Genomic DNA, 25,338 nt, shown 5'->3' with positions numbered 1-25,338 from the left:
TTATAGCAGTCAAATTCCTAGGTTAAAGAATATTAAGATTTAAAAAACATTGGTATATACTGCCAAAATCTTTTTTTCTATTTGTGTTGTACCATTCACATTGCTATCATAAATAAATGAAGATTTTTGCTTCACCCCTTACCTGCCGATATTGAATGTTTTTGTGTGAAATTAACCTAAGAAATGGAAGATTCTTATTAGCATTTGTTGTTTTTAAATTGAAGTTAAACAGTTTTGCATATGCCTGCTTACTACTTAGTTTGCCCTTTTGCAAATGTTATTCATATCCTATGGTTTAGAGTTCTTATTGATTCAAGAGTCCAAATTGTAAGAATGACCCCCAGTGACTTAGTCCTTGTATAATTTCCTTGCTTTTGAGTGGGGTAGAAGTTAAGAACATGATAAAATATCACCCCCAGGATTATGTTGTTACATGGCATGTCTAAAATAAAGAGATTTTAGTCTTGTCAGATAAAATAGATTGTCTAGGTGGGCCTAAATGAGTATCATAAGCCTTTTAAAAGCAGAAAAATTTCTCCAACTAGTAGGAGAAACAGAGTTCAGAGATTCAAAGTATGAAAAGGATTTGATGCACTGTTGCTGGCTTTGAAGATGGAGGAGTCCCCATGCAAGGACCAGAAAGAGACCTCTATGAGCTGAGATGGTCCCTGCTCATAGTCCTACAACCACAAGGGACTGAATTTGGCCAATAACCTGAATGAGCCTGGGAGTAGATGCTTCCAGAGCCTCCAGTTAACAGCTCGGGCTAGCAGACTCCTGAATTTCAACTTTGGGTGATTCTGAGCAGAGAGCCCAGTTGAGCCCATCCAGACCTTAATGACCAACAAAACTGTGAGCTGGTAAACGGGTACTATTTCAAGTCCCTAGGTTTGTGGTAATCAGTTACATAGCTATAGAAAACAAACACATCCTTTATCATCAAGATATGCTCTTTGCTTATCTTTATTACATATCTTTCCCAATATGTTCTTTCCATTTTATTATGGATTTTCTCCCTTCATGTCTAGTAAAAATTTATACATATTACATTGATTCTTTTTTCTCTTCATGATATTCTTTTATCAATCTCCATACTTTACCTAACCATATCAAAGTTTTAAAAATTCAGTTATATTTTCTAGCTTTTGTGTGGTTTAATTCTTTTTGAATTAAAATGTTCTTTTTTTTCTTTTCTTTTTCTTTTTTTACTGAACTAAAACATTTATATGGTCCTATAGTCAAAGTTCTATGGCATTCCATGGTACATTCAGAGAGATCTAACTTCAATCCCTGTTTTTCCCACCCTGTTCCATCTTTTCTCCTCACTGAAGTTAAACATTACTATTACTATATGCTGAAGCTGAAGCTCCAATACTTTGGTTATCTGATGCGAACAACTGACTCATTGGAAAAGACCCTGATGCTGGGAAAGATTGAAGGCAGGAGGAGAAGGGGACGACAGAGGATGAGATGGTTGGATGGCATCACTGACTTGATGGACATGAGTTTGAGCAAGCTCCGGGAGTTGGTGAGGGACAGGGAGGACTGGTATGCTACAGACCATAGGGTCGCAAAGAGTTAGACATGACTGAGCGACAGAACTGATTATTACATCACAAACCATCTCAAAACTTCTTGGCTTAAAATAATAATTATTTTATTATTTCTCACAGTTCTGAGGGTTGACTGAGGCTTAGCTGAGTGATTTTTCTCTGGTCTTGCTTTGTGTCTTCATATGGCTGCAGTCAGATGGCAGATCACCTGTGGGGCCCTCAGGGGAACAGCAGGAAGGCTGACCTCAGAGCCTGGGGGCTCCTTGTAGCCCCTCAACGTGGTCCCTCCACCAGGGTCTTGGGACTCCTTTTATGGTTCCTGGAGCTCCCAAAGTCCACATGCAGAAGTTGCCAGGCCTTTTAAGGCTTAGGCCCAGAATTCCCACCTCATGCTTTATTATTTATTTACAGTTAAAGTGAGTCACATGTGTGAACACCTGTAAAATACGGCCCAGGTCTGCCCTTCCCACTTGCTAATTTCTTGTCGGGATTTTTCTGGCTATTCTTGATTATTAATTATTATAAATAAACTATATAATAAATCTGCCTGGCTCCAGGAATAAAGAGAAGATGGTATTTTTATTGGCATTGCTTTCAAATTGTAAATTAAGTAGAACAAGATTAACATTTTGGTGATGTTGAACCTTCCTATCCAAGCCCATGATAAGTTTTTTCTTCCTTCAAATCTACTGGTAAATCTTTTGCAAGATATTACTAGTTTTCCTCACATAGATTTTTCACATTTTTTAAATGCATATGCCTGACTTGTTTATCATTTCCTGAGCTCTTTAATCCTGATATGGCTTTTTGGAGAGGATGGGATAAGAGGACTTATGGGGAGATAGATAGCAAAATCTAAATAAATTTTTCTTATAAATATCAAGTCATTTAGCCTAATATCATTTACTGAATAATCCCCTGGTCTCTACAGATTTGTGATAACTCTTTTACCATATATTAAAATATTATATACTAATAGAGTATATTATATAATATAGTAGCATTATATACTAATATATTGGATCCATTCTGAGCTATCCCATCCAATAGATCTTATGACAGAATGATGCAGTTTTAACTCTCATAGCTTTATTATATTTTGTGTTAAGTAGGGCTCTTTTCCCTATAATTAACTTTTAAAATATCTTGGCTCTATTTATTTATTTATTTTTAGTTTTTAGATTAATGGCCATGTGGCATGTGGGATCTTAGTTCCCTGACCAGGGATCATACCTGAGCCTCCTGCATTGGAAGGGCAGAGTCTTAACCACTGGATCGATAGGGAAGTCCCCCTATAATTAACTTTTTAAAAAAGATAAATCATTTTTTAGTATTCATTATTTTTTCAGAAGAATTTTAACATAGGTTCATTAAATTTCCTCATTAAAAAGTGTATTGAGGGGAACGAATTAAACCTAAAATTTAGTTTTCGTAAGACTGGACATTTTAAAGTATTCAGATTTCCTATTCAGAAATACTATACATCTCTCCATTTTTCAAATACATATATCTTAATTCAGCCTTGTAGCTTCATTTATGTAACTCAACTGTATATTACATTTCAAGTATTTTAGATTCTTATTGCTATTGAGAATATAATCCCTATTTTCATTTTACTTTCTAACTGGTTATTGGTGTTAAGTAGAAATGCCTATTGATTTTTGAATATGTAGCTGTTTGAAAATTTACAGGCACAACATATAAATGGCCAGAAAAGTGACAGCTTTCATTTCTCTATAAATTAACCCAGTTTAGCTCTCTAGCAATCATTTCTACTGAGGATGGAAAAAAATCAGTCTCACTATTCAGCTGGAACTCAGCTGACAGTGTCTTACCTTCTCCCTTCACATTCTCATCTCCCTCTCACCTTCCTGCTGAAGTATTCTACCTGGGATGAGAGAGACCCTGTACCCGCAAAAACAGAAATACAGATCACTGGAACGGGAAAGAAAATCCAGAGATAAACCCACACATCTAATCTATGACACAGGAAACAAGAACACACAATGGAAAAAAGTCTCTTCAATAAGCGCTGCTGGGAAAACTGGACAGCTACACGGAAAAGAGTGAAATTAAGGGCTTCCCTCGTGGCTCAGTGGTAAAGAATCTGTCTGCCAATGCAGGAGACTCGGGTTCCATCCCTGGTCTGGGAAGATCCCACATGCCACAGAGCAACTAAATCCATGCACCACAACCGCTGAGCGCGTGCTGTAGAGTCTGGGAGCCACAACAACTGAGCCTGAGCACGCTGGAGCCTGTGCTCCACAACAAGAGAAGCCGCCGAAACAGGAAGCACCTCATCGCGCACCACAAGAGACTAGACCCCGCTGTCACAACCGGAGAAAAGCCCGCACAGCTTTTCTGTGCTGAAGACTCAGCACAGCCGAAGTAAAATAAATTTAAAATTTTTAAGTGTTTTTTTTCTTTTTAAGGAGTGAAATTAGAAGACACTATACATAAAAACTACCACACAATTGCACTCATCTCACATGCTAGTAAAGTAATGCTCAAAATTCTCCAAGCCAGGCTTCAGCAATATGTGAACCGTGAACTCCCTGATGTTCAAGCTGGTTTTAGAAAAGACAGAGGAACCAGAGATCAAATTGCCAACATCTGCTGGATCATGGAAAAAGCAAGAGAGTTCCAGAAAAACATCTATTTCTTCTTTCTTGACTATGCCAAAGCCTTTGACTGTGTGGATCACAATAAACTGTGGAAAATTCTTCAAGATATGGGAATCCCAGACCACCTGACCTGCCTCTTGAGAAACCTATATGCAGCTCAGGAAGCAACAGTTAGAACTGGACATGGAACAACAGACTGGTTCCAAATAGGAAAAGGAGTACGTCAAGGCTGTATATTGTCACCCTGCTTATTTAACTTCTATGCAGAGTACATCATGAGAAACGCTGGGCTGGAAGAAGCACAAACTGGAATCAAGATTGCCAGGAGAAATATCAGTAACCTCAGATATGCAGATGACACCACCCTTATGGCAGAAACTGAAGAGGAACTAAAAAGCCTCTTGATGAAAGTGAAAGAGGAGAGTGAGAAAGTTGGCTTAAAGCTCAACATTCAGAAAACGAAGATCATGGCATCTGGTCCCATCACTTCATGGGAAATAGATGGGGAAACAGGAAACAGTGGCAGGGTTTATTTTAGGGGGCTCCAAAATCACTTCAGATGGTGACTGCAGTCATGAAATTAAAAGACGCTTACTCCTTGGAAGAAAAGTTATGACCAACATAGATAGCATATTGAAAGGCAGAGACATTACTTTGCCAATAAAGGTCCATCTAGTCAAAGCTATGGTTTTTCCAGTGGTCATGTATGGATGTGAGAGTTGGACTGTGAAGAAGGCTGAGCGCCGAAGAATTGATGCTTTTGAACTGTGGTGTTGGAGAAGACTCTTGACAGTCCCTTGGACTGCAAGGAGATCCAACCAGTCCTTTCTGAAGAAGATCAGCCCTGGGATTTCTTTGGAGGGAATGATGCTGAAGCTGAAACTCCAGGACTTTGGCCACCTCATGCGAAGAGTTGACTCATTGGAAAAGACTCTGATGCTAGGAGGGATTGGGGGCAGGAGAAGAAGGGGATGACAGAGGATGAGATGGCTGGATGGCGTCACTGACTCGATGGACGTGAGTCTGAGTGAACTCTGGGAGTTGGTGATGGACAGGGAGGTCTGGCGTGCTGCGATTCACGGGGTTGCAAAGAGTCGGACACGACTGAGCGACTGAACTGAACTGAACTGATACATAAAAAGAAACTCAAAATGGATTAAAGACCTAAATGTATGGCTGGATACTACAAAACTTACGGAGGAAAACATGGGCAGGACACTCTGACATAAATTCCAGCAAGATCTTTTTCGATCCACCTTCTAAGAGTAATGAAAATAAAAACAAAAAATGAACAAATGGGACCTAATTAAACTTAAAAATCTTTTGCACAGCAAAGGAAACCATAAACAAAATGAAAAGACAACTCTCAGGATGGGAGAAAATACTTGCAAATGAAGCAACTGACAAGGGATTAATCTCCAAAATATACAAACAGCTCATACAGCTCCATATTGAAAAAGCAAACAACCCAATAGAGTCTTAAGCACTCTACCACCAGGAAAGTTCCTATATCCCTAAATGTTTTTGTGGTATATATATACTTTTTTATTAAAAAAACTTTTCAGGTGGCACAGTGCTAAAGAATCCACCTGCCGATGCAGGAGCCACAGGTTCAATCCCTGGGTGGGGAAGATCTCCTGGAGGAGGGCATGGCAACTTACTCCAGCATTCTTGCCTGGAGGATCCCAGGGACAGAGGAGCCTGGTGGGCTACAGTCCATGGGGTCACACAGAGTCAAAGGTAGAACCCAATTCCCCTTCCTTCTAGTATGGGCTGGATTTAGTGACTCTCTTCTAGTGGACAGAAGAAATGTGAATGAGCCACTCTAGCTCCCTGCTTGCTCTCCCAGTGGGATCACCTATTCTGGGATAAGTTAGCTGTGTGGGCTTCCTAGCCGCCTATGGAGAGTCCTACCTGAGGAGGCCTCCAGCCCACAGCCATGTGAGGGAGCCATCTTGGATCTTCCAGCCTTAGTCAAGTCTTCAGGTGACTGTGGCCCTGACATCACGACTTCTACTACCTGAGACCTTGAGCCAGAACAACCCAATGAAGCTGCTCCTAAGTTCATGACCCACTTTAAACTACTAACTGTTGGGGTAATTTGTTATGTACAGTAGATATTAATACAGATAGCTTTGGAGCTGGAACTGTCCCAAACTGGGGTGAGGGAAAGAGGTTTTTATACCCTAAATTCACTAGTCGTTACATATGGGCTGTCCCTGCACCATCCAAAGGACCACGACTTTGGGGAAAGCGGTTTTCTTCAAATGAGAGTAAGTTTTGAAGAGTGACTTAAATGAGAGATGCTGAGGGCAATACTCTAAGTCAGGGAACATGTCCTTCAGTCCTGAAAGGGTCTGAACAGAGCATCACAGTGTCCACTAAAAGACGCTCAGTGAGCCCTCTCCTCTAGCCCCAGAGAGGCACTAAGGTCACGGCTGAAAACAACACCTTACCCCATCTTCTAACAAAAGATGCCACAATCAGAAACAGACACGTTCCCCAAGGATTAATAAAAGCTTCAGATCTGGCCCGGCTTCCACGAAATACTTTCTCAGTCCTCTCGGCAGTTTATATAGAAGGCAGGAGAAGGAATCAGAGGTGGCTGGCCTTGCGCAGCACAGAGTCTCTGGTGGGAAGTGATGTAGTGGGGGAGGCTCTAAGATAACCTCTCCTTGAGACCAGTAGGGGCTACTGGCAGGAGAGGCGGGTGTTCCACTCCCTACTTGCAAACCTGTCTAGGCAGCATTCTTGCTGATTAATTTGTCTGTATTTCAAAAGGCAGGGAGATGACTGAAGGGAGATGGCAGGGTAGAAACTAGAGACCACGGGGCAGCTTCCAGTCTGGTCCTTCCGTGTGGCAAGGATGTGTGTTTCTCAAGAGTCAGGGGGACTCGGTGGCAGATAAATGGTCTCTGGCTGTCTTTGTGGACCCTCACCCAGAAGACTCGTATCCTGCTGGGAGCTGGCAGCGGGGTGATGGTAAAGATCAAGCTGGAAGTAGATCTTCCATGAAATCATACAGAGAGGACAAGGCCCATCAGGCCTTCTCATATGTGTCCCATGAAAGAAGTTTCAGCAAGGGCCAGTTATCCAGAGAAGCAGGGATCCACTAAGAAAGAACTCCGGCAGTGTAAAGTTAGACATCTCCCTCAACAGAGAAGCCAGGCCTTGAGGAGATGCTAAGGAAGTGTCTGAGAGCCAGAACCGTGACTTGTAGCTTTATACCCTCACAAATCTAGGGTTCCACTCAAGCCGGGACATTGACGCTTTGACAGGGTCTAATGTTCAGCAACTGAAATCGACTAGGTCACGGTGTCACCTAAGGAGTGTTTAAGGGATAGAAGAGATTCAAAAGAGCAGTGACTGGAGGGAAAAAAAAAAAAATCGACTGTTCTTTTCGGAAGCCATCACACCGAGAGCAGTTTAACAAACTGGTTATACTGATAATTGCTGGAACCAGAGCACTTTTTGGCATCCCACTCCACTACTCCTACCTGGAAAATCCCATGGTCGGGGGAGCCTGGAAGGCTGCAGTCCATGGGGTCGCTAAGAGTCAGACATGACTGAGCGACTTCACTTTCACTTTCATGCATTGGAAAAGGAAAAGGCAACCCACTCCAGTGTTCTTGCCTGGAGAATCCCAGGGACGGGGGAGCCTGGTGGGCTGCGTCTATGGGGTCGCACAGATTCGGACACGACTGAAGCAACTTCGCAGTAGCAGCAGCAGAGCACTTTGCAGAGCAGCGGTATTCGGTGAAGATTGTGTTCAACCGACACAGATAAGTGAAATACAGTACACTTGTCATCTATGAACCAGAAATGTTGAGTCGCGGTAAAGCAGGTTTGCTGAAGCAAACAAGTCTGGAATGTGCATCCCTGTTTGTTTTCCTGTACTGTCTACTGGGATTAACACTTTACCATTTGGAAATGATGGGTGAGACTGGCAGAGAAGGACCCACTTCTTGAATTGCAAATAGACTAGGCAGTGATTAGTTAAGTCCCTAATGAATTGTTTTTAGAATTGCTGAGTTTGAGCTGCCAGGGAAGTTACTGTAGACCGCAACGGAAGCCCGGGGGGCGGGGGGGGGGGCCCGCAGTGAGGAGCTGAAAACTTGAGATCTGAATATTGGGAAATACCTGTTATCAACCTTCAAAAGCAACTGTAGCTATAGCACCATCACGGTTGTCCTAGAAAACACCTTACATTCTCATGAGAGAAGTACTCGTGAGAGTGAGTCAGGAAACCGTTTTAAAGAAAAAAACTCACATAATCCTAAAAGCGACGCCCTTAAAGAAAAAAAGAAAATCGGAATCGAAGAACCTTAAAAATCAAAAAGCACTTCTTCGCTGTATTAAGTCAGGGACCAAAACAATTATAAATATGCCTCTCTTATTGGAAAGTCCCGTGTTTAAAACCTTGACAAGGAACTGAACTGAACTGAACTGAAGCGTAGTCGGCTGCTCTGCCTGGAGGGAGTCCTTCCGGAAAGCCATACGTTTCTTGTATCCAAGTGAGTGGGTTCTTGCTGAGAATAAAAAGACTAGGCAGGACCCGCTCAGTTACGAGGTTATACATTTCCACGCTCCGCCGAGACGCGGGGCCTGCGAGCTGCGCCTCTTCACACTCTGCGCACGAATATGAATATTCAACGCCTCGTCCCAAGGCGCGCGCCGGTGGGAGTACCCACAAGCCCCCGCAGCCCGGCTGGGCGGGGCCAGGCCGCCCGCGCTCCCTCGAGACCTTGGTGCCCGCCGGCGGGGGTGTCGGGGAAACCCGCCAATCACCGCTTTGCAGGTCGGGAGCGCGGGGCTGTGGAAAGGGCAGGGAGGACCGCCTCGCCGAGGACGGACACAAGGCCTATGGCCTCAGCGCCGCCGGAAGAAAGCTGGAGGGTGGGAGGACTAGAGGCAACTAGAGGAAGGGATTAGAAGAGAAGGCAGTCTCCCTTATCACCTCCTTGAAGGCAACGTAATAGCCTAGCGCCGCTTCGCGCCGCACAGCCTGACGGGAGCCTCAGCCTGCGGGCACGGGCTGCGCCCTCGGCGCGTCCCTGGCCCCGCCCCCTCCCCGCGCGGGGCACGCCGGGAGAGCCGAGTTTACCCCCTCCCCCCGGTCAACGGGCGAGAAGAAGAGGCATTTCCGGCGTCAAGACTGGTCTTTGCGGAAGGGGTGGGGTTTCCTCGATCCCGCCCCTCACGCCCGGGGGAGGCCGGGCCGAGAGTGACAGTCCTCGACCCCCGCTAAGGCCCGCCCCTGCGCCGGAAGGAAGAAGAGTGGGGGTAGGGGGGTGTCGCACTGGCCGCGGGAGCGGGGTCACGTGACGCAGCTGCGGGCGGGGAGAAGGGGGCGGGGCCCCGGGCGGAGGGGCGGGGCGAGTCCTCCCCGCCTTTCGGTCACGCGCGGCAGGAAGTGGTGTGCGAGGCGGAGTATTGACGATGGGGACCACCCTGGACATTAAGATTAAAAGAGCGAACAAGGTTTATCACGCTGGGGTAAGTGGGGGAGTGGGCGGGCCTACAGGTTCTGTTGTCTCCTCGGGTCTGGCACACTTTGGAGTTTTCCTGGGCGGGTGCGTCCGGGTCAGGTGGGAGCAGCCAGGTGCATCCTCCGCTAGGTGCGTCCCCCGCCAGGTGCGTCTCGCCTGCGCGGCTGGCTGCTCTGCAGCGGCGTCCGCCGGGGTTGCCGCCGCGGTTGGGGGGCATGCAGGGCGCCTGGCCCCTTGGACATCCAGCCTGGCCGGGGGCTTGAACTGTGACTTAGCACTGCGGTCCGAGGAGCTCAACCACCAGACGCTCCGTTTCTCGCTTGTAAGAGGAATGCAAAGGTCTAGGGCCAGAAAGACAGACGTAACCTTGGAAGTAGAAATACACTCTGTAGGCGGTACAAAAGTTACTCGTTTCTCTGGTTTTGGGGACTGAAGGAATTGCATGTTAAAATGCAAATTAAAAAAAAACCTTAACGATGCCATAAACAAGTTTTGTGCCATAGCCTCTTAATCTCCTCGGGCGCCAGTTTCCTTATTTGCCAAAGGAGAATGCAAGGTTTTTCTCCCTCTAACTGTGGTAGTCTCAACCCTTACTGTAACTAAATCAGAATCCATTGCCCTGGGAATATACGCTGACCGGGGTTTCATACCTAGAGACCCCTGTGATTCTGGCCCCTGTGCAGCCGGGTTGAAATCGCAGCCAACTCTATGAGTATGTGGAATAAAATTGAGAGGAGTGGTTGGTCACGTGAATGCAGCGAGGGCTCAAAAGGGATGCTTAAAGCCTTTGGGGGCAAGACCGTTGAGGAAACTAAATGTTTACACAGATGCAAGACAATTTGATTATCTCCAGATTATTAATTACAGAGGGAAAAAGCTACGTTTATAGTGCAGGAATCGGACAGTCCCTGTCCTAACCAAGACCTGCGGTGATACCACCTTACCACCACAGTTGACACGTTCTGGCACAATAAAAGAGGATTTTGGTAGGGAGCACTGAAGGAAGATACGACTCAGCTATGTGGTGTTCCTGCCGAAAATGCCTAACTTTTCTTAGTTCATAGGGAAACAGGCATATTCACAATTGAGAAACATTCTGTGCATTTATTGGCCTGGATTCTTGAGATATGTCAGTGTCATTAAAAGGACAGGACATTTTTATTTTTTAAGATTCAAGAGATGACAGGGATCTAACAACCAAATATACCTAATTTTTGATAAATTTGAATATGGGCTATATGTTAAATAAGAGCTTTAAATTCCCCCAGTCTGATGTTCATATTTTGGTTATGTGGGCGACTCCTCTACATGCTGAAGTATTTAGGAGTGAAGTGTAATAACTAAATTTTAAATGACCTGGTCATAAATGGGTGTGTGTGTGTGTGTGTGTGTGTGTGTGTGTGTGTGTGTGCGTGCATGTGGGGAGAAAGAAAGCAACAGTGCCAACATACTAACAGTTGCTGACTCTGCTTGAAAGCCTTATGGGTCTAATTTGATGTCTTAAAAAAGCTTTATTGCGATCTAATACCATAAAATTTACTCTTTTCAAGTGTATAATTCAGTGGTTTTAATATACTCAAGAGTTGTGCAACCATCACACCCGTCTAATCTTAGAACATTTTTATCACCCCCTCCCCAGAAGAAACCCTGCACCCAGAATCCTTCATTCCTCATTCCCTCTCCCTCTTAGACCCAGGCAATCACAGACCTGTTTTCTGTCTCAGTTGATTTGCCTGATTAGGACATGGTCATGTATATAGGATTGTATAATCTGTGGTCTTTTGTGACTGACTTCTTTCCCTTATGCGTGAACTCTGAACACATTATGCTGCTGTAGCCGATATCGGTTCCTCATTTGTTTCCATGGCTCAGTGGTATTCTGTTGTGTGGATACATCACATTTTATTTATCCATTCATCTGTTGATGGACATTTGGGTTGTTCTCACTTTTTGACTATTATGATTAATGCTACTTTGAACAGCATTAATCTAATACAGGTTTTTGTGTGAACATATGTTCCATTTCTCTTGGATATATACCTTGGAGTGGATTTGCTGGGTAATAGGCTAAACAGTGTCAGACTTTATTTTTTTGGGCTCCAGAATCACTGCAGATAGTGACTGCAGCCATGAAATTAAAAGATACTTACTCCTTGGAAGAAAAGTTATGACCAACCTAGATAGCATATTCAAAAGCAGAGACATTACGTTGCCAACAAAGGTCCATCTAGTCAAGGCTATGGTTTTTCCAGTAGTCATGTGTGGATGTGAGAGTTGGACTGTGAAGAAGGCTGAATGCTGAAGAATTGATGCTTTTGAACTGTGGTGTTGGAGAAGACTCTTGACAGTCCCTTGGACTGCAAGGAGATCCAACCAGTCCTTTCTGAAGGAGATCAGCCCTGGGTGTTCTTCGGAAGGAATGATGCTGAAGCTGAAACTCCAGGACTTTGGCCACCTCATGCGAAGAGTTGACTCATTGGAAAAGACTCTGATGCTAGGAGGGATTGGGGGCAGGAGAAGAAGGGGATGACAGAGGATGAGATGGCTGGATGGCGTCACTGACTCGATGGACGTGAGTCTGAGTGAACTCTGGGAGTTGGTGATGGACAGGGAGGCCTGGCGTGCTGCGATTCATGGGGTTGCCAAGAGTCGGACACGACTGAGCGGCTGAACTGAACTGAACTGAATGCTAACTTTGGCTCAGTGGTAAAGGACCCACCCATCAGTGCAAGAGATGTGGGTTCAGTCCCTGGGTCAGGAAGATCCCTGGGGAAGGAAATGACAACCCACTCCAGACTTCTTGCCTGGAAAATCTCATGGACAGGGGAGCCTGGTGGGCTACAGTTCATGGGGTCCCAAAGGGTTGGGCGTGACTTACTGACTAAACAACGCTAACTTTATATTAGGTATTTAAAGGCCTTCCAAACAGTTTTCTGAAGCACCTGCATAGTTTTACGTTCTTACCGTTAGTGTGTGAGGGTTTCAGTTTTCTCGGTACTTTGTATTTTCTTAACTTTTCTGTATCTTGGAAAATACCAAAAGTAAGAATTGGGAAGACTTCCCTGGTGGTCCAGCTGTTAAGACTTTGTGCTTCCACTGCAGGAGTCAAAGATTCAATCCCTGGTCAGGGAACTAAGATCCCGCATGCTGTACAGTGCAGTCAAAAGGTAACAAAAAAAAGAATTTTAAAAAGGGGGGGAGGCAGGGACAGGCAATATGTACATTTAGTTTTAGTGCTTGTTATTTTCCTTCAAAAGATGACACATTTTATTCCGAGATGTTACAGCAGCTGGGATGTTTTCTGTTTTAAAGTATGGTAGAAGTAGTAAAAGTTCCGTTCAGTCGCTCAGTTGTGTCCGACTCTCTTCGACCCCATGGGCTGCAGCACACCAGGCCTCCCTGTCCATCACCGGCTCCCGGAGTTCACTCAGACTCATGTCCATGGCATCGGTGATGCCATCCAGCCATCTCTTCCTCTGTCGTCCCCTTCTCCTCCCGCCTTCAGTCTTGGCATCAGGGTCTTTTCCCAGGAGTCAGTTCTTTGTATCAGGTGGCCAAAGTACTGGAGTTTCAGCTTCAGGATCAGTCCTTCCTATAGATGATGTATGCATTACTAATACCAGACGTCAAAAACCAAGAGATGCTGTGAAACGGAAATTCCTCAGAACATGGGCTCCTGAGTCTGTTTATGTGCTTTTCAGGCTCTTAGTTATTATGGAAGCATTTGAGAATGGTTTTGGTTCTGTGGACACCGAGAGGCTAAGTTATACTGGGGTTTTAAAATTGTCTTTTAGGTGGTTTTCCTCGAAAAGGATGCTCATTCAAGATGGTAGTGCTTGTTTTTTTTCCCCCCACAAATCACAATTGAATCATTTTTTAAAAAAATATATAAACACAGGATTTTACAAAAGGCTGGGAAGTGAAAAGTCGGGTTCCTCCTCTTTCCGACCCTTTTTCTGTCCTTGGAGGGATCCGTTGACTCTGTGTGTGTTCTTGTGCCAGACAATTTCTGTGAGCAGTAGTGGCACGTGTACGCAGACTCGCACACAGATGCAAAACTTAAATCTTTTTGCTGAACCGTGTAGCCTGGCTGTGCACGCCTTTCCATATCATCACATCGTCATCAGTTCATTCTTTTTAGACTGTTAAAGCAGATTTATTCAACCCGTGTCTGTGGATCTCCTGATAGAAGTAAACATACCCTCACTTGTGCTCCAGGGGTGCGTCTCTGTAAGGGAGCACAGAGGGAGGTGTAGTTGTTTGGGGGGGGTGGGCAGGGCCCTTCTGGAGCTTCATTGAGATGGTGAGGCTCCAACCTAGTGTTGAAAGCTAGGTGCTGGGCCGGGGTCTCCCTCTGCCCCCCCACCCCCTCAGCCCTATCTGTTTCCAGCAGAAGAAACAGACAATAGAAGCAAAGAGAGCAGGATCTGGGAGACACTGGCAAAGCCATCCAAGTCCACAAACTGGCTTCTCTTATTCTTATTTCCCCACCTTTTACAGCTGCTCACCCTCATCTCACTTGTCAGTGACTTTTTAAAGAGACTTTGCTACCTTGTCTTTCTGGAATATTTTTCTTTTCCTTGGGTTTATTCCCCTCTTCTCATGTTTATTGTTTGTTCGTTTTCGTATTTTAACTTCATAAATCGGCTGTTCGGCTTACTAAATTGTAGCCCTTTTAAAAAAAGAAGGCTTTTTCTTCCTAAGTGCAACTTCTCCAGGTCTTAATTCTCATCTGGAGGATGAGTCTGAGCCTACTCAGAGACTTTTGTCATGACAATTAAATGAGATAATGTTTGAAGATATTTACTGTAGCTTCAGACCCAAGTGAAGTGAAAGTTGTTCAGTCGTGTCCGACTCTGCAACCTCATAGACTGTACAGTCCATTGAATTCTCCAGACGAGGATACTGAAGTGGGTAGCCTTTTGCTTCTCCAGGGGATCTTCCCAACCCAGGAACTGAACCCAGGCCTCCTGCTTTGCAGGCGGATTCTTTACCAGCTGAGCTGTGAGGGAGGGGTCAAATGCTAGGTGGTGGTAGCGCCACGCTTTTCCATGACTTTAGAGTCGCTGATGTAAATCTCGTTGTTCGTGCACCTCACACATGGCGTGGCGTGTGCTCATCAGATGCGGCAGTGACTGCTGGATGCGTCCCCACTGCAAACTGGCTGTGACTTTGGCATCCCCGTGTACTTCTTTGCTCAGTGAGGTAGGTGTGTTCTTGAACCAAAAGTTTGACTCAAATGCATTGTACATTACACTGTATTTTCAGTGTACTAGAGGAGCTTATTGGTTCAAAGAACCCTGCAGTAAATATTTTTGTAATGTAAATATGGTTCGTTTGTTTTTATAAATTCGGAAGTCTTACATTCTGAAATCCTGGCCCACATACTCATGAAAATGTCACTGTTCAATATTATGGTTGTGAAAAACATCAGTGGGAGGTTTACTGCCCAGCGTAGCCAGGCTGCGGTGATGAGGAATTTGTGCACAGTGGGCTGATTCCTGTTACTACAAGAACATCAAGGTTTGCATTGTGTCCTACTGTCTTTCATGTAATTTCTTGTTTTTTAAGAAAGATTAAAGAGGAAAAATCCTTATTATGCCAGTTCATAATTTTGAAGAAAAATTGCAAAGCTAAGATGTTGTGGAAAAAGCCTCAGTATTCTGCTGGATTCTTGATACATTAATGGTCAGTTTTAGTGAATGCTGGTGCAGATCCTTGGGTTAGGACTTTGACCTAGGAGGAATCTCAGGATAATTTTGTGGGAGGTGTGAACCTTTTAAGGAACGCAGTTACCCAAACCTTAAGTGAGTCTTTTTTCTCACTAATTATCTAATACTCCCAAAAAGGCTTGTCTTCTCAATCATATCCCAACACTTACATGATGCATGAGAAGTATTTTCAGTTACCCGAGGCTGTTTGAACCCTGGGACACGGTGAAAGTGTTCATTAGTGGCCCGTTTGGTGTTTGTTGCAGCAAATTCTGTCCTGGCCCGAGGATTACTGATCGAGTTCCCTAACTTCAGATTATATTACAAAGCTCCGGAACAGTGTGGTACTGGCCCAAAAATAGAAATACAAATGAATGGACAGGATAGAACGCCCAGAAATAAACCCATGCACATATGGTTAATCTATGACAAAGAAGGCAAGAATATTCAGTGTAGAATACACAGTCTCTTTGATAAGTGGTGCTGGGAAAACTGGACTGCTACATGTAAAAGAATGAAATCAGAACATTCTCTAATATGATACACAAAAATAAACTCGAAATAGATTAAATACCTGAATGTTAGACTGGATACTATAAAACTCCTAGAGGAAAACAGGCAGAACACTTCTTGACATAAATCTCTACAGTATCTTTTTGGATCTATCTCCTAGAGTAATGGAAATAAAAACAAAAATAAACAAATGGGACCTAATTAAACTTATAAGCTTTTGCACAGCAAAGAAAACCATTTACAAAAAAAAAGAAACCTACAGAATGGGAGAAAATATTTGCAAATGATGTGAATAACAAGAGATTCATCTCCAAAATATACTAAAGTCTCATAGAGCTCAGTATCAAAAAACAACCCAACCAGAGAATGGGCAGAAGGTCTAAATAGACATTTCTCCAGAGAAGACATACAGAGGGTAAAAAAGCACGTGAAAAGATGGTCAGCATTGCTAATTATTAGAAAAATGTGAATCAGAAGTACAATGAGATTCCATCTCACACCGATTGGAATGGCCATCCTCAAAAAGTCTACAAGTAGCACACCTGGAGAAGATGTGGAGAGAAGGGAGCCCTCCTACACCATGGGTGGGAATGTAAACTGGTGCAGCCATGATGGAGAACAGCATGGAGGGTCCTCAAAAACTAAAGATAGAGCGATTCTATGATCGAGTGTTCCCACTCCTGACCGTATATCCAGAGAAAACCATACTTTGCATCATTCTCAATAACTAAGACATGGAAGCCACCTAAATGTGCATCAGGGGTGGTAGATATATAACTATGGAATACTATTCAGGCATAAAAAAGAGTGAAAGAATGCCATTTGCATAACATCAGTTCAGTTCAGTTGCTCAGTCATGTCCGACTCTTTGCGACCCCATAGACTGCAGCATGCCAGGCCTCCCTGTGCATCACCAACTCCCGGAGTTCACTCAAACTCATATCCATTGAGTTAGTGATGTCATCCAACTGTCTCATTCTCTGTCTTCCCCTTCTCTCACCTTCAATCTTTCCCAGCATCAGGGTCTTTTCCAGTGAGTCGGTTCTTCGAATCAGGGGGCCATAGTATTGGAGTTTCAGCTTCAGCATCAGTCCTTCCAAAAAATATTCAGAACTGATTTCCTTGAGGATTGACAGGTTTGATCTCCTTGTAGTCCAAGGGACTCTCAAGAGTCTTCTCCAGCACCACAGTTCCAAAGCATCAATTCTTTGGTGCTCAGCTTTCTTTATAGTCCAGCTCTCACATCCATACATGACCACTGGAAAAACCATAGCCTTGACTAGACCGACCTTTGTTGGCAAAGTAATGTCTCACTGCTTTTTAATACGCTGTCTAGGTTGGTCATAACTTTTCTTCCAAGGAGTAAGCGTCTTTTAATTTCATGGCTGCAGTCACCATCTGCAGTGATTTTGGAGCCCCCAAAAATAAGAGTAACATGGATGGACCTAAAAACTATCATCTGAGTGAAGTCAGACAGAGACAAATATCACGTGATACCACTTATGTGTGGAATCTGGAAAAATGATGCAAATGAACTTCTTTACAAAGCAGACTCAGAAAACAAACTTATGGCTGTTAAAGTTTGTGCAGAGGGATAAATTAGGAGTTTGGGATGAAAATATAATATATATAAAATAGATATTAATAACTACCAAAGACCTACTCTATAGTGCAGGTAACTATACTCAGTTAACTTGTAATAACCTATAATGGGAGAGAATGTAAGAAAAGAATATATATGTATAGCTGAATCACTTTATACCTGAAACTAATACAACATTGTAAATCACTGTGTTTCAATAAAAATTTTAAAAAAATATTGTCTTTTTTTTTATTGTCTATATGGAAGAGACAGTCTACTCTTCATTCATATGCTGGAGAAAATTCAGGCTCAAAGAAATGGTGCTTTTCTCAAAGTGATGGAAATTATATCTTACCCTTCATCCCACAAACTACAGTGAATGTTTCCTCATAAACAGCTCAAGAAAATGATCATTGTTTAGGATAAAGAGTCCACCCCCCTCCTTCCAGTTCTAAGCAATGAGACTTTTATTAAATGAAATCTTATCAAATTAGCTTTCTAATACATCAGTTTTAATACATCTGCTGCTGCTGCTTCAGTCGCGTCCAACTCTGCGACCCCATAGATGGCAGCCAACCAGGCTCCTCTGTCCCTGGGATTCTCCAGGCAAGAACACTGGAGTGGGGTTAATAAATCTAATATCCGTTAAAATAGTTCCTTTTATAAGCAGATAATAGCAGAGCTTTTGCATTTGAAGTGACCCTCCCACCCTGCTCTCCCTGATGCTTCCTCAGTTCCCAAAGTGGCTGCTGAAGCATCGGCACACAGCAGGGGCCCACTGGTTCACAGTTTGAAACGTGCTAGCTGTAGGATGTAATGACCAGCCAAGGCCAACGAGGTTGAAGTTTCTTCATATCAACCCATTTTATTTTGTTTCGTGCCAAAACCTGTAGGCCCTATTAACTTTTTTAATGCAGTACAGTGCAGCCAGGCTTAAAATGTTTTGCTTTTATTTACTGGAGGATTAAAGTAAAAAAGAAAAAAAAAGGTAGCCCCCTACACCATAAGATTTTCAGCCCACGATCCGTGATTACCAAGGTTAACTGTGGACTGACCATCCGCAGTTAATCACCTGCCAGTTTCCCTCTTGAATCCTGCTTGCTTGAGGTTCTTGGGCCAGGAGAGTCCACCTCACTCTTCTCCCAGGTGTTTAAATGTACCCAGGGAAGGGCGGTAGGAGGTTGTCGGTAGCCTTTAACTCTTGTCAGGACCTTGTGCCTGATTTATCTCCTCTGACTGATGCTCAGAAGGGATTTCTGAGCTCAGAAAGGGCTCTCCCCTGAGGAACCAGGAGGGTCACACCAGCTATCCTCATAGCTGTCGGGCAGGTTCTTTTGGTGACCTTGGTGTCCGTGCTTTCTAGTGATGCCTGGGCTCTGTTCATCCTCACCACCCTGTCCGCGGTGGTGTTCTTACCCATGCTCACGGTTTCACTGTCAGACTGCAGCCGCATGAAGGACACAGGTGGCTCAGATGGTAAAGAATCTGCCTGCTATGCGGGAGACTCGAGTTTGATCCCTGGGTCAGGAAGATCCCCTGGAGGAGGAAATGGCAGCCACTCCAATATTCTCGCTTGGAGAATCCCATGGACAGAGGAGCCTCACGGGCTACCGTTCATGGGGTCACAGTCGGACACGACTGAGAGACTTAACCGTTCCACAGCAGGCACGACATCTGCCAAAACCTGGCCTGCCTTTTGTTTCACAAGAAGAGATCGTTTAAGACTGTTAACTCTAAAATGCAAACATCCCCTTTTGGAAAGGAGTAGAAATCCCATCAGTGGAAAAGTAAGGGGTGAATGGACAGAAATTCCTTCCTTCAATAATCAGGGGTTGGGGAGAGGGGAACAACCAACCTTCTTAAAATGAAAAAAGTTTTTTTGTTTCGTAAATTTCAAAAGAAATTTTTTTATACGTTTAAAGAATTGTTTTAACTTGCTGAGAACAAGTATCAGGGACTGTCAGATGGGAAGGAGTGTTCTGCGCCCCCTGCACCGCCCCAGGCACAGTTCCCAGGACTGACGCCCTGTGCTCTCCGCCTCCTCCACGGGATGCAAGGTGGTCCCGGGAGCTGCGGGGGCGGGGGCGACCCCTCCTCTCCCGGGTACCGGGCACCCCCCTGCCCTCAACAGCCCTTGGGCCGTGGGCGCACCCCTCCGCCGCTGGCCCTGGAGCCTGCCTGCCGCGTGGGTTTGGATGACAGCGCTATCCTCACTCATGCCTGCGTTTCCCTCCGACTGCGGTTCAGTTTGGTGGCTGCTGTTCATTCCCTAAGTGAGCGCTGGCTACTCAGAGCCTTTCCTTTGGCCAGCTGCCTGTATTCCACAGTCATTACTTTGCCCTGTAATCAGGCCATCTCTGAGATGCCTCTGCAGTCAGAGTTCTCCTGAACCTCTTGGGTTGTATAATCTGGAGTCTTTAGATTCACTTAGGTGAGTAGTTTCAAACGAACTGTCAACCGTGTAAAGTTTCTCTGAGTTTTTATGTTATTGACATCTGAAAGCCAGTCATCTCTATTAACTCGTAATTTTGTGAGTATGTGGTATGTGACCCCTGAAACCACAGTGCACGCCATTGATTCGATTTTAATATTCCTGTGCTTAGGACCTCATATTTACTTAACTGATTTTTCCTTTTTTTAACTGGTATTGGCAATCTCATTTTGCCCCATTCTTCTAAACTTTTATTCAGGGACTCAGGTTTCTTTTCCAGATTTTCAAGAAAATTTCACAACTAGAAATTTCAGAGATGGCTTCATCAGATAATAGCTGTGATTTTTGTCATCCTATTTTCCTAAGTATTGAGACCTGTATTTACACCCTACTGAGCGACTGAACTGAACTGAACTAAAAAGAAGCCTGCTTACAACAGCATCCTTACTACAACAGCATCAGAATGCAATACTAAAATATAAGACCCCTGAAAAAAGCAGAGACATTTCTTAATCAACAAAGGTCCATCTAGTCAAGGCTGTGGTTTTTCCAGTAGTTATGTATGGATGTGAGAGTTGGACTATGAAGAAAGCTGAGCAGCGAAGAATTGATGCTTTTGAACTGTGGTGTTGGAGAAGACTCTTGAGAGTCCCTTGGACTGCAAGGAGATCCAACCAGTCCATTCTGAAGGAGATCAGTCCTGGGTGTTCATTGGAAGGACTGATGTTGAAGCTGAAACTGCAATACTTGGGCCTGATGTGAAGAACTGACTCATTTGTAAAGACCTGGATGCTAGGAAAGATTGAGGGCAGGAAGAGAAGGGGATGACAGAGGATGAGATGGTTGGATGGCATCACCGACTCAATGGACATGAGTTTGAGTACACTCCAGGAGTTGGTGATGGACAGGGAGGCCTGGCATGCTGCGGTCCATGGGGTCACAAAGAGTTGGACACGACTGAGCAACTGAACTGAGAACAGGGGTTTGCCTTATTCATTTTGGCCTATGCTGGGTGTGTGTTGCTGTGCGCGGGCTTTCTCTAGCTGCAGCGAGGGGGACCATGCTTCATTGAGGTGCACAGGCTTCTCATTGTGGTGGCTTCTGTTGTTGCCCAGTGCCGGCTCTAGGGTGCGGGATTCAGGTAGCTGTGGCACTCAGGCTTAGTTTCTCTGGTGCATCTGGGGTCTTCCTCAACCAGAGATTGAACCTGTTTCCATGAGTTCCAAAAGGAATGTCTGTGCCCTCTACTGTCCATCAAGGTCCTCTTCTATGGGGCAACTAAAGCCTCTTGATGTGTAGTGATTTCTGTCAAAGATATTTTAGGCATATCAAGTAAATACATATAAAGGTTCTTTTTCTACCCCCTTTTCACAGTGGTGCAATATGAAAGTGAAAGTTTCTCAGTCATGTCCGACTCCTTGTGATTGCATGGACTCATGGAATTCTCCAGGCCAGAATACTGGATTAGGTAGCATTTCCCTACTCAAAGGGATCTTCCCAACCCAGGGATCAAACCCAGGTCTCCCACATTACAGGTGGATTCTTCACGAGCTTAGCCACAGTTAAGTCACTCAGTCGTGTCCAACTCTTTGCAACCCCATGGACTACAGCACACCAGGCTTCCCTGTCCATCACCAACTCCAGGAACTTGCTCAAACTCATGTCCATCAAGTTGGTGATGCCATCCAAGCATCTCATCCTCTGTCATCCCCTTCTCCTCCCGCCTTCAATCTTTGTCAGCATCAGGATCTTTTCCAATGAGTCAGCTCTTTGCATCAGGTGGCCAAAGTATTGGAGTTTCAGCTTCAGCATCAGTCCTTCCAATGAAAGTCCTTCCATTGAATATTCAGGACTGATCTACTTCAGAATGGACTGGTTGGATCTCCTTGCAGTCCAAGGGACTCTCAAGAGTCTTCTCCAACACCACAGTTCAAAAGCATCAATTCTTCATCGCTCAGCTTTCTTCACAGTCCAACTCTCACATCCACACATGACTACTGGAAAAACCATAGCTTTGACTAGATGGACCTTTGTTGGCAAAGTAATGTCTCTGCTTTTTAATATGTTGTCTATGTTGGTCACAGCTTTTCTTCCAAGGAGCAAGTGTCTTCATTTCATGGCTGCAGTCACTATCTGCAGTGATTTGGAGCTTAGCCACAAGGGAAGCCCCAAAACCATGACCCATGACCCATTTCTTAATTTAAAGAGACAGGTTGTCTGGCAGGCAGAAAGTGCCTTTTTGGAAGTGGTGGTGGTGGTGGTGGTTTAGTCTCTCAGTCATGTCTGACTCCTTGTGACCCCACGGACTGTAGCACACCAGGCTCCTGTCCATGGGATTCTCTAGGCGAGAATACTGGAGTGGGTTGCCATTTCCTTCTCCAGGAGATCTTTGCAACCCAGGAATTGAACCTGTGGTGCAATATGTAACCTTCAAAACAAGAACATACATGTACTAATGTGAATGATCTCCCAAGATATTAAAGGGAAAAAAAAAAAACAACCCACTGTTTTCCTGTTGTTGGAATTTAGGTTGTTTACATTATTTTTACTACAAGTTGCAGTGAGTAATTCAGTCGTTTCAGTGTGCAAATGTATCTGAAGAAAGCTGAAAGTGGAATTGATGCCGCCCGGTGTTTATAGAATGTTTCCGGTATTGCCTAGTGGCTGGTCTAGCGGATTCTCAGCTCCTCCCTCCCTGTTGTACCCTTCCCCACCACAATATGGCCACATTTTTTATCTTTGCTAATCTGATAGGGGGGAAATGGTGCTTAGGATAGCTTTGATGATCTTTTCTCAAAATGTTACTTTTGCAATTGAGCATTTTTTCATGGGCTTACGAGCAGTTTGCGTTTCTTATGAACTGTAGTCATAATATTTAGAATGGGATACTTTTCTGGGAGGTTGCGCAGTTTATTTTGTATTATATGATGTTGTGTATTAGTTTTGGCTGTGCTGGGCCTTCCTTGCCGCACGGGCTGCCCTCTAGTTGCGGTGCCTGGGCTTCTCATTGCAGTGGCTTCTCCGGTGGGGCGTGGCCTCTAGGGCGCTCCGGGTTTAGTGGTTGCAGCGGGTTTAGTGGTTGCAGCGGGTTTAGTGGTTGCAGCGTGTGAACTCAAGTCGTATCAGCTCCTGGGCTCCAGAGCGCATGCTCAGTAATTGTGGCGTTTGGGCTTCGTTCCTTTGCAGCGTGTGGGATCTTCCCAGGCCAGGGATCGAACCCGTGTCTCCTGCATTGGCTGGCGGTTTCTTTCTTTGCCACTGAGCCACCAGGGAAGCCCAAGGTGGTTTGTTTTTTTATTTCTTAAAATATTAGAGAAATTAACTTTTTGCCTATTAAGTTGCATTATTTCCCTAGTTTGTATAAGCAATGTTGCTTGTAATCACTTCTATGTAATAAACTATTTTTGGTTTGGCAGTCATATTTGTTATTCAGAGTTTTGAATCATTCTTAGAAAGGCATGTCCCACTTTGATGTGATAAAAGTCATTCTCTGGTTTCTTCTAAAGTTTTGGTTATTCAGGTGTTTGTATTTAGAACTTCTTGCCTACAAAGGTCTTCAGTATGAATCCAACTTAACTTTTTTTTTTTTGCCAGCTTTCTGGCCACTTTTTATCCCAGATCTCTGGCTAGTTTTCCAGTATTATTTAGTGAATAAATCCCTCTGGATTTAAAGTGCTTCCTTTATCATCTATTAAATTCCTCTGTAATCTGGGTCTATTTCTGGGATTTCCCTCTTGTCCCATTGATCTTTCAGCCGACATACACCCTGCCCCACACTTTGTAAGTTATTTTGGTGTTACAGTATCTCATAGGGCTAGTCTCCCTCTTTCCTCCTCATTTTAGAACCTATTTATTATTCCAGATGATTTAAAAATCAGCTTTCTAATCTATTTTACCCTTCCATACCATGCCCTTCTAAAAAAAGGAAAAAAAAATTCTGATGTTGTTTTCTTTGAATTATGTTACCTTTATAGATTGAAAGTAGACACATTAAGAGTCATAAAACTTCAAAAACAGGGTGTGGCTTTCCATGTATTTTTTTTGTGCTCTTCAACTGTGTTTGAAGTTTTCATCTTATCAGGGTTTTATTCATTTCCTGTTAAATTGATTTATATATTTTAACTTTTGTTGCCTTAAAAAAAATAATTTTATTTCTGTATTTATTTTGGCCACACTGGGTCTTTGTTGCTTCCAGCTTCTCTTTGGTTGCAGTGAGCAGGGGCTACTCTGTAGTTGCAGTGTGAGGGCTTGTCATTGGGGTGATGTCCCCTGTTCCAGAGTATAGGCTCTAGACCAGTGGGCTTGAGTAATTGTGGCTCGAGGACACAGTAGTTTCAGCTCCCAGGCTCTAGAGCACAGGTTTTATAGTTGTGGCATGCAGGCCAAGAGTCAGACACGACTGACTGACTGAACTGAACTGAACTGATTGGCAGGCAGATTCTTTACCACTGAGCCACCAGGAAAGCCTTTTTTTTTTTTTTGCTTTGAAAAAAAAATATTTTTTTCCAACATGTTTTCTCATTGATTGTTGTTGTATACGTATTGCCTTCTTGATTTTTGTATATTAATTTTCTACCCCACTATCTTCCTTCCTAAAATTCTCTTCATGTTGATCAGTTCAATTTAGTCGCTCATTTGTGTCCGTTTCTTTGCAACCCCATGGACTGCAGCACTCCAGGCCTCCCTGTCCATCACCAACTCCCGCAGTGTACTCAAACTCATGTCCATTGAGTTGGTGATGCCATCCAACCATCTCATCCTCGGTCGTCCCCTTCTCCTGCCTTCAATCTTACTCAGCATCAGGGTTTTTTCCATTGAGTCAGTTCTTCACATCAGGTGGCCAAAGTATTGGAGTTTCAGCTTCAGCATCAGTCCTTCCAATCAACATTCAGGACTGATTTCGTTAGGAAATCAGAACTGGTTGGATCTCCTTGCAGTCCAAGGGACTCTCAAGAGTCTTCTCCAACACCACAGTTCAAAAGGATCAAGTCTTCAGCACTCAGCTTTCTTTTTAGTCCAACTCTTACATCCATACATGACTACTGGAGAAACCATAGCTTTGACTAGACAGACCTTTGTTGGAAAAGTAATGTCTCTGCTTTTTAATATGCTGCCTAGGTTGGTCATAACTTTTCTTCCAAGGAGCAAGCGTCTTTTAATTTCATGGCTGCAGTCACCATCTGCAGTGACTTTGGAGCCCAAAAAAATAAAGTCTGTCACTGTTTCCATTGTTTCCCCATCCATTTGCCATGAAATGATGGGATCGAATGCCATGATCTTCGTTTTCTGAATGTTGAGCTTTAAGCCAACTTTCTCACTCTCTTTCACTTTCATCAAGAGGCTCTTTTAGTCCTTCGTTTTCTGCCATAAGGGTGGTATCATCTGCATATCTCAGGTTATTGATATTTCTCCCAGCAATCTTGATTCTGTTTGTG

At 44.1% G+C, this 25,338-nt stretch overlaps 1 protein-coding gene across 1 annotated transcript in view; it reads left to right on the top strand.

Annotated features, from left to right (window-relative positions):
- Positions 1-9,538: 9,538 nt before the first annotated feature.
- The window catches only part of VPS26C (VPS26 endosomal protein sorting factor C), a 33,952-nt gene continuing 18,152 nt past the window's right edge, over positions 9,539-25,338 (top strand). The window contains exon 1 of the mRNA XM_052656164.1: positions 9,539-9,673. Within this exon, the coding sequence (XP_052512124.1) occupies positions 9,617-9,673 (57 nt within the window). The 5' untranslated portion in view covers positions 9,539-9,616. The remainder of the gene's footprint in view (positions 9,674-25,338) is intronic.

This window comes from Budorcas taxicolor, chromosome 1, assembly GCF_023091745.1.
Source record: "Budorcas taxicolor isolate Tak-1 chromosome 1, Takin1.1, whole genome shotgun sequence".
In the NCBI taxonomy this organism is placed as follows: domain Eukaryota; kingdom Metazoa; phylum Chordata; class Mammalia; order Artiodactyla; family Bovidae; genus Budorcas; species Budorcas taxicolor.
This window is presented reverse-complemented; position numbering and strand designations above follow the sequence as displayed.